The 15549-nt window shown below is 45.4% G+C and overlaps 1 protein-coding gene across 6 annotated transcripts in view; it reads right to left on the bottom strand.

The window, feature by feature from the left end:
* Nucleotides 1-4603: 4603 nt before the first annotated feature.
* The window catches only part of NCK1 (NCK adaptor protein 1), a 1070986-nt gene continuing 1060040 nt past the window's right edge, over nt 4604-15549 (bottom strand). For all 6 annotated transcript variants that reach the window (XM_069618028.1, XM_069618030.1, XM_069618027.1 and 3 more), the window contains one exon: nt 4604-5184. In XM_069618028.1, the coding sequence (XP_069474129.1) occupies nt 4990-5184 (195 nt within the window). In that variant the 3' untranslated portion in view covers nt 4604-4989. The remainder of the gene's footprint in view (nt 5185-15549) is intronic.

Below are 15549 nucleotides of genomic sequence, written 5' to 3'. Positions count from 1 at the left end.
ACCATGCGACCGAAGTGCTTCGTTTACCCAAAACGAACACCCTGTGTACCCAAAAGGAACAGCGCGTGACTCATGATAAACGAAACGAGAGCAAAGAAAAAAAAGTTTCATTTGAATTGATTTGGTCACAAGCCGAATGTTATCGAAACATTTAATGTGAAATAAATGTACAGTCTTGTTGTTTCCTTTTAAAGTACAGTTTCATATTCCTAATTATGACGCGCCGTGCTGTGAGATGATGAGTTTTCCAGGTTCCGTGTCTAGTCGTGTAGGTGACGACTGGGCGCGTTTGGCCACGCTGCCCAGCAACATCACGGAGAGAGGCGGAGAATATAAATGATTTGGTGATGTCAGGCTCAGGGGCGGGGCATATGATTTAGTGGCGCAAACGCAGGTCACCCAGGGCGATGCGGTAAGTGATAAGATTATCACAAGATGGCCGCGCCCTGCTGCCTGATTTCGCTTGTGTTCATGAGACGAAAACTCGGGTAAGGTGCATATGAAATGTTTGTACGATCGATCGAATTATGGTTAAAAGCACATGGCAGAACCATAGGTACAATAATATTTCTGACCGAACCATTCCTTTAAGTTGGCAAAAAGCCATCAAAAGCGAGGGATTATGGGTAAAGTTAAAAAGGGGTTCCTCCCAGTCTTTCTGGTCTGATTTCCCTCCACCCCTCATGTGATCCAACCATACACCACCCCCAGGATCAGAAAGCACCTGCCTTTCCCTGCCCCCATGAGGAGGGTCCCAGAACAGGTTTTTGGGGAGAATATCATCAGATTCTTCGCAGAACCCGTCTCCAAGTCCAAGCGTGTCGCCAGATGCAACTGCAGCCTCCTCATCTTCAACCGGGCGTGGGGAACCAGTAGGATACATGCTGCCATGAGGTCCAGTAAATGTTGATACCACTAAACAGATGTACCCTGCCCGTCTAGAAAATGTCCATGGCCTTGAGGATTCCAGTGACCCGCTCTTGAGTAGGAAAAATCCTCTTGTCTCCTGGTGTCCCATGCTTGCCCCAGGAAAATCAAGGACTGCATCAGGACTTGGACTGGTGCACAGAGAACCAAAGCTGGTAAGAGAGAATCATGAGGCCCTTAATGGTGCTGTGGGCCACATCCTGCAAACCGCCTCTGTTGAGCCACTCCAAGTAAGGGTAGACCTGGTAACCTGTGGCTCTCATAAGCGTAGCCACTGTGTTCATTATCCCAGTGAAAACTCAAGGGGCCGTTTTGAAGCCGAACAGTAGCACTCAGTACTGGAAGTGTTGTCTCATGACTGAACCGCAGAAACTGCCTGTGCAGTTTCCAAATTGGGACTTGCAGGCAAACATCCTTTAGGTCCCGGGAGCACATCCAATCTCCCAGGCAGAGACTTTCCGTTATCTGCACAAACATTATCATCTTGAATTGTTTGAGTGGGAGGAGTAGGTTCAGAAAAGATAGGTTGATAACCATCCTCAGGTTAGCCTAGTTTTTAGTGGGGGATGGAAAACATTCTGGAATAGTAACCAGAGCCCCTTTGATTGAGAGGTACCCGCTCGACCACTGGGATCTGGAGAAGGGAGAGAAATTCTGACAATAGAGTCTGAGACCCTATTTGCAGTAGGGGCTTGGGGGGTCAGAGGACGAGGTAGAGGAATGGGGCTGGTAAAACCCTGTATGTGTCGTCCGCTGATGTTTTTTTATACCTTTGCAGATTCTACGATCTATCCGGTTGTCTAGTCCGGCAATCCTGGAATCCTCGGAAGTCACCGTTCACTGGTCTGACCTCCCCTGAGGGCCAAAGTGCCTCGAAGGTGGCTTCGTGAGAATTGGCAGGGACTTTGCGGTCTGAGAGCTAGCCCTTTTCTTATTTAGCTCCTTATCGGTTGAGGGGTGGAATAGCTTCTCACCTTCAAATGGGAGGTCTAAAACCCTCTCTTGCAGGTCCATATTGAACTTAGTTGCGTGCATCCATGCGGAATGTCGCATGTCAGTCGCCACACAGATACCTCTTGCTGCTGTATCATTGTGCACCTCTGTGTATTCAAGCAAGTTCTGTGCGACCACCTTGTCCACAGCCAACCCCGCCATGAAAGCAGCCTGCCTAGGACTAGGCAGATTAGGCATAAAGTCAGCTGTTTCTCGCCACAATCATTGGCCGCAGCCAAGAGTGCATCAGCATTAGCCTGCCTGAGGTGCAGGCCCTCGTTTGCATTCAGCTTTCTCCTGTATGCTTCCTGTGGTTTGTTCTTGTTAAGGAGGTTGGCTGCCGAGGAGCCAGAGGCTCCAGATCTTTGTGGCTTTGCATACATAGAAGCCGCAATAACCAACGAAAGAGACTGAGGATGTGAGGCTAGAAGGATGGGCTCGCCCTCCACCTGTCTGTACTTGGCGTTTAGCCCTTTGTTACCTGGAAGAGCAGAGTGCCGTTTAAGCCAGTTTTTAGCCACCAGTGCTGAAACATCTTTCTGAAATGGTATGCCCGACCTACTGTGGGTCCTGAGGGCCAACACCTCTGCCAGTACTTCTGTTTCCAGTTCTTGTTGGGGTGCTGGAACCCCTAAGAACTCTGCAAGGCCCTTCATGCGGTCGTGGAAGGCTCAGATAGTCACAGAGGTCTCCAGATGTTCCTCATCCTCCTGAGGTGTAAGGGGATCCTTGAACACCTGGGTCAGGGGGTATGCGCTATTGGCACGGGTGTAGGCTGTTCGCCTTGTGTTTCTGTACCAGCCAGAACCCCTGCTTCCATGTGAGTGGGTCCCGGAGAAGGCTGTGCTGTGGGTTGCACTGGCTCCTGCTGTTTAGGCGCTGGTGGGGGTTGAGGAGGCCAGTCATTTGAGGGGACATCATGAGCTCCATGAATCACTTGAAGGTATTTCACACCGAGGCGGTGGATTGTCCCTCCCCACACCCCTGCTGAAGCCTGCACAGGAGCGTGGCCCTGTGCGTGGTGGCACCCTTTTGGGTGTACCTCAGGGTAGTGGACATGATGGGATATGAGGTGTACCACTGCACCTGTGCCGCCGACCATTCCACCCTAGGTGTAAAGCCTGGTCTCCATGGGGCTGAAGGCTGCTTTGAGGAGCTATATGGGGCTGGGCCTGGACGATCCTTTGGTGCTGCATTGCACCCAGATACCATTTTGTCACTAGACGCCATCTTGGTACGGGGCTTTGAGGAGGAATGTGCAGGAATGTATAGTCCGGCATAGGGCCTGCAAACCCAGATCCATAAGGGGCTTTGAGCAGAGGCTCAGTGTTGAAAATGACCTCGGGAGAAATCCCAATAGGCGTGCCGACCTCTGGCCTGAGCCTGGTAGTTGTGGGAGTAGAAGGTACAGGCGTCCCCTTGGGCCTAGGCCCGCTGCTAGAGCTGGAGTGCCCCTCCAGACGAGTCCCATTACAAGAGCGGTGTTGCCCCTTGGTTGCCTTCTCGGTCGGTGGACCGGTAGCTTTAACAGTCTCGAGAACTGGGCCGGTGCTAGGGTCCTTAGAACCCCTCCCACTCAGTGGATTCCCAGGAAAGGAATCCCCCCTTGCGAGTTGCTTTAGTAAATAAAGACGCACTTAACTTACTCTCCTGGCTCCTATGATGTACACATTCTGTGAGGTGATCTGGAAGCGAAGCTGAGAAGATCTCCCTCCAGCACGCTAAACAGTTCTTTAACGACCGTGGGGTAAGTGCGTGGCAGATCGTGCAGCCTTCCCACCTGTTTTCCGCTCCTAGCAACTGCAAACAGAGGGGGTGCGGATCCGACGCAGGGAAGTAACTATCGCAGGCAGAACACCAGCTAAAACCGGCTTGAGCCAACAAGCACTGGGGCAGGCGAGACACCCAAGGCCTGTAGAAAAAAAGAAAAAATGCAGCGGGAAAGCTGAAAAAGAGCAAACTTCTTGGAGCCTGCTGGAAGGTGGTCTGATCCAGTCAGCGTAGAAAAGGGAACTGAGGCCGGGCCTATGGGGACATTGGCACGCCCGTATCTGCACCTGTAAGCTTAAAGGGGAAATGCTCTTTGGTAGAAAAAAGGTTCCGGTCCCGTCCCTAGGGAGGGACGCTCATACAGTATGGAGGAAAGGGGATGGGACGTAGGTGTAATACAAGTTACATGGTGCATTTAACCTGTAGATTAGATGGAAGAAAATGTGGTATCTTAAACTGGAAGATACAGTCAGTCATTCTCATATGATCGCATTCAAATGTTTGTGATCGTAAATGGCAGGTTAATGATGAGCTGAAATTCTACCTGGGGTACTATTGAAAACATTTGAAGATGAAGTTGATAACTGGAGCACTGTGCGCTATGCGTTGAAATCACAGGGAGTCTGTTTAGACAAATCCACAGTTCGCGTCCATCTTTTTAGCTTGGTCAAATCCGAATTCCTATTTCCAAATGCAATAACAGGTCAACAGAACTAGTGGACTGTGTGTATGCTGCAGAGCTGAAATACAAAGAAAAAGGAAATCATGTGTGCACTGGGTTACAGTGTAACGTCCCATCATGTTAAATAATACATTATATGTGTAGATTGGGAGTCAGATCTAACAGCAAATAGCATGATATGTGGGAGAGAAGAAAAGACCTGCAAGTTGCAAGTCAACAAACCAAAGAATGCAGGCTTTTGTAATTTTTTTATTCAGTACATTTTGTCGATTCTGGAAGAGGGAAACGTGTATGCACAGAGCATGAAGCAAAGGTTGTGGAAAGAAGGGAAAGGAGTGGGAGGCAGAGGAAGCAGGAACAACAAAAGGAAACGAGATCAACATGGTGGAGAGGCAAATAATTACCATACACAAAGGACGAGGAAAATACACAAATTCATAATAGAAAAAGAACACATATTCTGCTTTAACTGGAGTCATTTTCAATATAGTTGGATGCAGCCGTCTCGCTGGGGACCAAGCCGGCAGCGCACTTGGCATCTCATCAGTCTCTGCTGTATGCACAAGCCTTGGTCTTGGCAAAGTTCGATTGGCTTTTGAGCTTGATGCAGCTGCGCATCAGGACAGGGGCTTGACAAGGTAGAGCTTCTCACCCTGCTCACTCGTAAAAATGGGTGCCTTTTTGTAATGTTCCACCAACTCCTCCATGGTGCCGAACTTGCGCTGCCCAATGCAATAGGTGCCATCCTTCATCTGAACTTTAAAATGCTTGTTCTTGCCTTGGGCTTTCAGAGAGATGGAAAAGTCGTGAGGCTTAAAGAGAAACAGAACACAGATTAATCATTCTTGCTAAAAAAGGGATGATCAAGCATATTTAGTATGACTTCTAATAACATTAAGAGGTCAGGATATCCTACGCGCAATTTAATGTGTCCATTTCCTGGTTGTTTTCTCTCCTTTATGGCAATGAATTCTTTCAATTACGGCTTTTGAGCGCCCCTCGTTTAATGATCTGTAGCAGATGGGCAGCATCTGTATCGGATATACCTTTGCTCACAGATAATGACTTCAGAAATTGCTTTTAAGAGGATCTGGTATAGGACAGAGGAGACAATGACTAACATTCACTTAAAGGACACTACAGATGACTAAATAAATGCTCCAAATTCTACACCGCAGTCTAGAGGCAATCACACCACAATGAGTGACATTTTATGAAAAACTGGTTATCCTGGAGGAAGACTGAAAAGTCATGCAAACTGGTAAATACTGGCGAACAGGGACTATAAAGGCAAATAAAGAGGATGAAAAGGTATTTACAAAAGGCACTGCATACATGAACACACTCAACATCTAGAAAAGAGGCAGCGTGTAGATCTAAGAAGACAGTTTGAAGTTGAGACCTAGAGAAAGGGCAGAGTTTCCAATTGGTTTCTCCGTTGAATTTAAACTAAATTCTGTGCAATTTGGTAAAGAACTGGGAAATTTACGAGTATGGATTATCAAGGGAATGGTGAACCTTCTGCGATTATGGTTTAATCGTCCAGTGCAAGTCTCGTCTATTCGCAGAAATAACTGGGGTTTTGTACCTCATGTATTGTTCCAACCCACTTTGGTCGTTGGGCTCTTATTGCAGCCCACAAAGAGCCAGAATGATGCACCTTTATCCTTACTGCTGCATGTGGAGACAAAAACGGAGAAATGTTGTTCCCACGCTTTTTGGTTGTATAGTGGATCTTGGATCCCCAACTAGGCTCAGGCCTCCGTATTGTCGTTCTGACAAATGGTCTTGTCATGAGTTATCACTATACACTTAAGGGATGCAAGACAGCAGTGTAGAATAGCATCATCAAATAAGTTGGAGGAACAAAGTGGAACAAACGTCTGCTGAGATGCAAAGCCCAGTTATATTTGGGTTGCCACTGGGTCTTAAAGTCGGTCTACTTCGAACCTCCAGCTAGTCTGTGCCAAATAGATTTGTTCTCATACAGAGTACGAGCATTTTAGGCATACCCCTCAAAACATCATACCAAAAACCACACTCTTTTATAGCCCATAAATTCCCACGAAATATCTGTGTGCTCATACTTCCCAATTCTACTCAAACTCATCTCAAAGTGCTTTTGAATACTGCATACCTGTTCCCTACTGTACCATTCCAGGACCCTGCCACACCTGGTGGTTTAGCATGCATGTCCGGAACAAGAACAGAAGTTTGCCTTTTTTTTCGAGAACCCCACGCCATCCGTTTCTCACTGCCCTACAGTTTTATTGTTAGGTACTCCCTCTTACATCCCTTTCCAGGAACCCTCTACCACAATTGGTAAAACACAAAAACGCCAATTATTAAAAGATATACATAGGTATGCAGGTATCCCAACAGCACTCATACCAGGGTGCATTTATAATGCAAAATGTACATGATAAAAATCGGACAGCTTCTCTATCCTTAAGAGTGTGAATAGTACCAGCCACAGCTGTGTATCATTGAACAGAAAAATAGTGAAAACCATTCGATGAAGTTGCGTTTATTCTTGTATTGACAATGGCAAGATGTACCGTTTCCTCAGACAAACATCTTAATTTTATAAACTTTTCTGGAAATTATCAGAGTGAAACATTGATTTAAGAGTTTCATGAGCCTGGGAGTGATTTCCATGTTTTGGTTCCATCAATATGATGCTACTACCTCCAACAGCTGCCTTTGAATAACAGGACACGTTCTGTGGATTGGAGGATTGTCGTGGGCTTGACAGGTGTCTTATTTTGCTTAGTTCGAATGGTCTTTGGTGGTGTATGATATTGTAGATGTGTTGAACCTGACTCCCAATTGCACTTTTGACCAAAGATGCTAAGGTGCAAGGGATGCACTTCAGTATCTAACCTTACAATTATGAGCCGGAAAAAGGAGCAGAGTTTCCAGAATCCAACGACCACCCTCTTCCATAGCCCTGCACTAACACAAGGGATCAGTCGTCTCCCTTGGATCAAGGATGGAACAGTGCAAGATGGGAGCCTTATTGTATTAAAGCACCACAGACATACCAGGTAGGGGGCGGGGCACTTTGAATGAAGCATTGTGGCCTACAGACCTCTTCCTCATTGTCGCACATCATTATTCCCCTGCCACAATAATCTGATCAACTCAAACCGGGTCTCAAGTTGCAACACCTCAGTAGGTTTACTTTTTTATTTTTTTTATTTCAATTTTATTATGTTTTCATCAAGAATACAAATAAGTAGATAACAAAAAGTATGTTTACTTTTAATGCAGTTTTACCAAATATTCTAACTACCAGGTGACATTTGTGGTCAAAGACATTAAACTTTAGAAGCGTTTTCTTCATAAGCAGGAATGCCGATATTTTTTCATACAATCCATGTAACCCACAATTTTCCTGTTCCCTCGTTTAATGTAAAACAAATGGGAGACAAAGTCAAAGACTTCCATGGGTTGCTCTGTGTTTTCAAAATACAACTTCGATGGTATAGAGTCAGAAGTATTCTTAAACATGCTGAAGGTATTTTTATTAAACGTCTCTCAATCAATCCCTCCACTAAAAGGAACCAGACCGAGGTTACAATTCCAAACGCTACTTTCGTTTACCTGAAAAAAAAAAGGGGCAAAATAATTAAGTCTGCCTTCTTCAGTCATTTCCTCCCCCCACATTTTTAAGCGTGGAATGTTTCGGCTTCCAAGAGAAAGGATTGAACTCCAAATTTAAGCATGGCATGTTCATATTTTCAAAAAAGTGAAGTGAAGCTACGAGTCAGTTCTGGAGCCTCTTCAACAAAATGACAGCTTTGGGGCCTTGGTTGATAGACGCTTTATTAAATACGCAACACGAAAGTAAGACTCGTGTTTACACAGGCTTCTCCTTAGTGCGGACTAAAGGATTTGGCTTTGTTGCTAAAGAAACTAAACTAATTTGCTTACATTTTATTTTAATGGCAGTCAGTTGTCCGGTTGTTTGCATCTGATGGCGTGTTTTTGTTTCTAAACAAGTACTGAAGGCTGACTTGCAGAACATTTAAAATAACATTTCTGTAAGCGCTTCAAAAAAACGGCAATATTCAAACGTGGAATATTTTAGTTTATTGGTTTAATATTCTTCGTTGTGCTCAGTTTCCCTTTGGCTCCTTTTCGACAAGCTGTTCTCTCAGCTTAGATGTACGTTGTGTTGGTTTCTTGATTAGCCATTATCACAGTAGGCAGGTAGTCTTAAAACGATGAGGTGAGACAGCGAGAGGGAGGATCGGTATAGAACAGAGAAGGAATGAGGCAACAAAGCTTTACTCGGATACAGAATTCTCCCATGCTTAAAATTCAACAAAGTAGATTTCTCTTTTTACTATAATCCCCCTTTGGCTCCATTCTATGATTGCATATTTTTAATAAAGCAATAAAACGCACGTTGCACCAAGGTACTAATAGCATTTTTTCTCGAGTTCGGAAACAGCGAGAAAACCGTTCTGCAACTCGGGAAAAAAAAAATTGGCACCCATGGTTCGGGGAGAAGGTACTACACATAGGCCCTTCTTCCTTTCGATGGAGGCTAATCGCGCTAGCTAGAGGCAGTCACACCCCCCTCGCCCGGTACTAATTGTGAAATGTATTTCGCGGTTTACAGTTCTTTTATCCTAATCATTGTACATTTTTCCTATAAAGATTTACACAGACCTAAGCAATAGAAGCCAAGAAGGGGGGACATTACCGGTAAGGATCGCTCATGCTTTAACGTAGCCCCAGGGGCATTACCCCTACCGGTAATGCCCCCCTTCGAGGGTTCTTTTGCTATTAGTACCCTGGCACATCGTACTGGGTACTAATAGCAATTGTTCCCCCGAGTTTACAAACGGCAGTGAAACCGTTTCGCTAATCGAGAAAAAGAAAAAAAATGTCTGCCAGGGTTCGGCGAGAAGGGACTACAGATAGTCCCTTCTCCCTTTCCATGGCAGGTAAGTGGTGTTTGGGTAGGGAGGGGATTGGATTTGCAGAAAAGGAGGTTGGGGGGAAAGGACAACACCATATTAGAACCCTTGCAGGAAGAAGCCACCAATTAGCCAGATGGCTGCTTCCCCCACCCCGCCATCTCCCCCCAACCAGTCTCCTCTTCACTTCCCCCCAGATGTCCTGTCCCTTCCCACTCCCACTTAGCTAATTAACGCGGTGGGGGGATACGAGGGGGTGGCACTCCGAGTGCCCCTGCAGGCTGCCATGGAAATCGAACAGGGGCTCTGTATGGAGCATCACCTTCCAGATCCATGGTGGCTAACTTAGGTAAGTATTTTGTTTGAAAGAACAGGACACCGCAAAGCGTCCCATTCACTCAAACAAAATATATTGCTGTTAGCACTCTGGGATTCCAGACTTAAAACCCAGGGGGCTAATAGAAATAAGCATGTGTTTGGGGGGTAGCGGGGGGGCTTCACCAACTGGTAACAGTGCCGGGGTCCGGTGTCAAGCCCGAGAAGAACTAAGACCGGGGAAGTTACCAGCCGTAATGCCCCAACGGAAGTAGTGCTCATTGCTTAATTAACAGTCTTGCGCTTCAACCAGTAACGTCAAGGAGGACCCACCAACTCATTCCTGACAACCAAACTTTGGAATAAAATGCCCAGGTGAGGCTGCACAGAGTAGAACCACCCAAACCTTCAGAACATCACTCAAAACTGTTGTCCAAGAGACAACCAGAGACTATATAGATGGTTTTGCACCCCGCCCACCCCCGATGAGGATTAAAACAATCATGCTAAAGCATATTAGCGGCTACACACTGGAACACCCTACCAGAGAAGATGTGACATATTGAATCTCTCTCTCCCCGTTTAAGAAGTTTAAGACCAGACTCTTCATTGCAGTATGTTGAGAAGTTCTGTGATTGGATACCTCGTCGGGGGGCTTTCGCTTTATTTAGTACTTATACATGAATAAATCACTGACAGATCAGAAGAGACACAGAAGCAAGAATATCCAAAACAATGCACTGGAGATCAGACTCAATCCGAATAATTTCACCTACATGCACAGACTATTGAAATCAAAATGCTTTTTTGAGACCAGACTCAATCCGAGTTGAACCAGTAGAGCAGTGCCACAAGAAGGAGCTGTAAACTTATGGGTAAAAATGCATCTTTTCATTGGCAAGAAATATTAGGAGCAAAGTAGTAAGTGTTACAAAAAGATTCCCGTTTTATAGTGGATATATATTTTTATTTGCCTACAAAATATCCTAATTTGAAATACGAATTACATTTTTGTTCCAAATACATTTTTATTTCAAATTCGAAAAGGTGTGTGTAAAATGCTCTTACTTCAACAACGTATCTGGGGCCATGAATGCAACATGTTCAGACACTGCCAGGCACCCTCGACACAAGAGTCTGGAATTGAAGCCACCTTTTCCACAACATAATCACTCATGATCACTAACCAACACCATACAGAGTTGGCCCAGTTCTTCAACCAGAGACTGGCTTCCCCAAATACTTTACATTCAACAAGTAAACTGAATCAAGAAAAGTAAGTACTTTGTATCCTGCCTACTTACAGTAGGGGACTTACCACTTTTTGCCTGCACAGAACACCACCTCCAGTTTTGCACCGCCACTCTTTCTATCCCCTTTAACGCTCTAATTTTCAAACCATGAGCCAGCAGGTGCCAAAATGGATTAAATGTGCAGTACACAATCCAAATGGGAGCTGCTTTTATCTAACACTAGCTGATATACCCGGCGTTGCCCGGGATTTTATTTTCTTATAGGTACTATTTGTTAGAAATACCTCAATGTAACTTTACGCTTTTCGAAAAGGCTTCATAAGAAAGGTGAAAAGAAAAATTCACTACATTTTTCGATTTCTCATTTTAAAACTTATTTCTCATAAAGACAACGCAATTTATTGTTCTTATAATCTCATTCTGAAACGTATAACTACGTGAGAACAGATTTCTGAGCAGTATGATGGTGATATGATGCCGACTATGTCAACAACTATGGACCTAAAGTCCAATATTACTCAAGTACATGTCCATTGTAAGGCTTGTTTATAAACAAAATGTTTTGTTTCCCTTCTCGGTGAACACTGTCTCTTCAATTACATGGGCAGCACATTTTTTAATGCATAGCCTTGTGCCATTACACAGCCTAGGAGGGTCGAGATTGCAAAGCCGCACGACGGGTGATCCAACTTTCAGTCGAAGGTGATGTTGTGGAATTCCTGGAGAGAGGTGTGGGTAGGGGGAGGGGGTCGAGTGAGTGGAGGAATTCTGTTGGATTGTTTACGGCTTCGTCGGCATCCACCACCTCATCGATTGAGTTGTACTCCGTAACTGTGCCCAGAAGCATATCCTGAATCTGATCCTAGGGCCTGGACCTCAAGTTGTGTTCCTCGTGTCGGGACCGGTCCTTCTACGGCCACATTGATGTTTCGCTGATTTCAGGCAACCGTCTCATGAGTGAAAGTGCTGGAATCAGGGGAAAGGAGTGGGGGTTCTAAATGGCATGTAGTTAGTAATGTCCGGAGGGTCCTAAGAGGCAACTATGCAAGATTTGGTGCAGATTGGTGAAACAGTGTGGAAACTAACAACTCTTCGCGACAAATCCCGCTACAAACAAATGTTCACTTTTATATAGGATACATTACTCACCGTAATCATATTTCTGATGCTTGTATCTGATTAGATTCACATGCTATGCATAGTCCGACATCTAGTGGTAGCCGCAGAGTATTACATTTTTTGTTTTGAAACTCGAAAAAGGGACGTCGATGGGGTGTGCCAGTAATACGATCCCTAGTGTGACGTCTCCTGTACCCATGGTCCTTCATGCGTCGAGGTCCCTCAGATTGTTTAGTTTCTGACATGAGGCGGCATGAAGTCTAGCACGAGTACAGATGTAATATAGCAGATAAGAATAAATAAAGCCAGAAAACAATTATGCACCTTCTACTCCACAGGGAAGGAAGGGTGGGCGCATGTGAATTTAAGCAGATACAAGCATCAGAAATACGATTACGTTGAGTAATGTATCTCTTCTGAGGCTTGTGGATTTGCTTAGATCACATGCTATGCATAGACTAGCAAGCAGTTTCTGGAGAAGGAGGTCGGTTGTGAGAAGGCACAGCTGCAAATAGATGTTTTAGCACAGCTTGTCCCACCTGTGAATCTGCTTTAGAATGTGTGTCAATGCAGTAATGCTGAGTAAAAGTAGGTATGGAACTCCATGTAGCTGCTTTGGAAATGGCGTCTAGAGGGGCGTTTGCAATAAAGGCCAAAGTAGATCATGTACCGCTGGTAGAGTAAGCTCTTGGTGTGAAAGGCAGAGTTTTGTTAGATAGGGAGTAGCAGAGCTGTATTCATTTCACTATCCATCTGGAGATTGCGTTTTTTCGAAACGTGACCGCCTTCCCCTGCCAGGTGATATGGAGACAAATAGTTGGTCTGTTTTTCTTAGCGGGTTTGTTTGGTTTACATAGTAAAGAACCACCCTCCTTACATCTATTGTATGGAGGTTCTTCTCAGCTGAGTTTGAAGGATTTTGAAAGAAAGCTGGTAGTTCAATGGATTGGTTAACATGGAACTTGGATAGGAACTTAGGTGAAAAACTAGGGTGTGTTCTTAGTACCAACTTGTCTTTCTGGATAGCATAGAAAGGGTCTTACACTGACAAAACTTGTAGCTCACCAACTCTTCTTATGGAGGTGATGGCTACCAGAAAAGCGGTCTTCTACGTTAGGCGTTTAAGCTGGATTTGTGCATAGGCTCGAAGGGAGGACCTATGAGCTTTGAGAGTACCACATTGAGATTGAATCCCTCCATGAACAGGAACTTTCCAACAGGACATTTTTTGTGAAGTGGTGTACGCGAACAGAGCTGCTAGGTGAACCTTGATGGAGTTGAATACTAGGCCGAGAATGTGATGGAGTACATTAAATAGGGTTTACATTTTAGGACTGGCACCATATTACAAGTCTTTTCCATTTGTTGAAGTAACAGTGTCCAGTGTTAGGTTTATGTGCCTCCTTGAGGATTTCCATACACCTTTGAGGTAGTTTCAAATGACCAAACTCTTGACTTCAGGAACCAAGCTGCCAAGTTCATAGATTCAGGATGTAGGTGTAATGTTCCCCCCGTGTTGGGTGAGCATGTTGAAGGGGCACGGGAGCTTGATTGGGGCGCACTTCGCCAGTTTGAGCAGATCTGGAATTTAAGGTTGTCTTGCCCACATTGAAACAATCAGGATTAGGGTTGCTTGTTACGGGTGCATTTTGTGCACTATTCTGCTCGGGAGTGGTGTTGGTGGAAAAGAGTAAGCAAATTTCCCTGACCAGCTCATTCATAGGGCGTTCCCCCATGGATCTGTGTTGGAGAAACCTGGATGCAAAGTATGGGCATTCTGCGATTTGGCTTGTGGCAAACAAGTCTAAAGGAGGATAGCCCCAGAGGGAAAAGATATAGTCTAAAATTCCACTGTTGAGTTGCCACTCGTGTTTCTGCTAGAGAATTGAGTTCCCCTGTAAACGTGTTGACACTAGGAACATGTCTCGTTTGAGTGCCCACTTCCACATTTTCCGGGCTAGCCTGGACAGGCATGGAGAGTGTGTGCCTACCTGCTTGTTTATGTAAAACATGGCAGTGGAGCCGTCTATGAGGACTTAGTTTGACCTGCTAGATGCACCTGAAAGGCTTGCAAGACCCTGAGTACCGCTACTACCTCCAAAAGGTTTAAGTGATTTTGGGATCTTATCTGTATCCACAGGCCATGTGCTGTGTGGTGAAGGTAATGGGCTTCCCATCCGGAGAGTGAGGCGCTGTTGTAACCATCGCTTTCACTGGAGTATTGTGAAAGGGTTTTACTTTTAACAGATTTTCCTTTGACCACCAGCGTAGTGCTTGTACTAGGGTTAGCGAAACAACCACTAGATCGTCCCACTGACAGCTTGCCTGAAACCATTGTTTTGCTAACCACTTTTGCATTGGGTGCATGCGCAACCTTGTGGACCCAGGTAAGAAGCCATCATACCGAGCAAGCGCATTGCTTTGCGTACGGTTATTTGGCAACCGGCCCGATACAGCAGTAGTATGTTTTGGACTCTTTCTTTTTAGGGGAAGACTAGCCTCTCTTCCATATTTATGATAGCTCCTAGGTTCTGCTTGGATCAAGACAATTTTTTTCTTGTTGATTGAGAATCCCAATTGGAACAGAAGGTTGATTGTTCTTTGGGTATTTTGCTTGCAATCTTGTGGGGAATCCCCCGTTATCAACCCGTCGTCCAGATAAGGTTAAACTGGGGAGGGGATCATCGCTCTTGTATCCTAACCCTGGGGGCGGACGAGCGAGGTATCATCACCTGGGCAGAGGGGGTCCTTTGGAACTATGGGAGACACGCCCTTCCACCCGTTCCGATACACCCCAACCAGACATCCCCTCAATTGTCATGGGACATTGCCAGCAGAGTCCCAGTACTTTTCTGTAAGAAAAAGGAGAAAGTTACCAGGGAAATTAAAACCATCTATAAATTCACAAGAACCCAATAGAAAATCCATTCACCCACCACAATACATTTACCCCCCCTTCATACATTTTTTTTCCACGATCCCCGGAAAAACTACAGTACCCACAATTCCTGCTTCCACTCTAGAAGTCCAGCTACTGGGACGAAGAAGAGGCAGATGGAGTCATGAGGACTGCCCGTGGGAATCAATGGGTAATGGTTCCTATGGGCAGTCTCCATGTTGTCCTGGTAATGAGGTCAGACAGGCAGGGAGGGAGGGAGGGAGGGGCAACTACTCACACCTGACTCCAATCAATTATTTCAAAGAGTACAAAAGACACCCAGGCACACTCTAGGCGAGCTGGGTATGCTGAAGGAACTGTGATGACCAGAAGGAGAAGTAAGACAGAGCGAAGTTGTGGGACAGAGCCAGGCTGGAGGCAAGAAGGAACAGGACTGAAAGAGCGGCTGCAAATTACAAGAGTGGGTCAAGAGAAACCAAGAAGCTCTGAAAGCTGTGGAGAGGCTCAGAGAAAGCCAGGTGAAGGTTTTGTGTTCCCAAAAGCAGCTGGTAACTTTGAATGCACAATGTCCTTCTGGGAGTCCTTGAGGAGAGGCCTGCTTCCCACCCGCTAGCAGATGGAATTAGGGGAGGCTTCATAAACTACAAAGTGAATATCTTT

The sequence above is a fragment of the Ambystoma mexicanum genome, chromosome 10, assembly GCF_040938575.1.
Source record: "Ambystoma mexicanum isolate Mex_15411 chromosome 10, UKY_AmexF1_1, whole genome shotgun sequence".
NCBI classification, from domain to species: Eukaryota; Metazoa; Chordata; class Amphibia; order Caudata; family Ambystomatidae; genus Ambystoma; species Ambystoma mexicanum.
The sequence above is the reverse complement of the archived record's forward strand: the minus strand, read 5'-3'. Positions and strand labels throughout refer to the sequence as shown.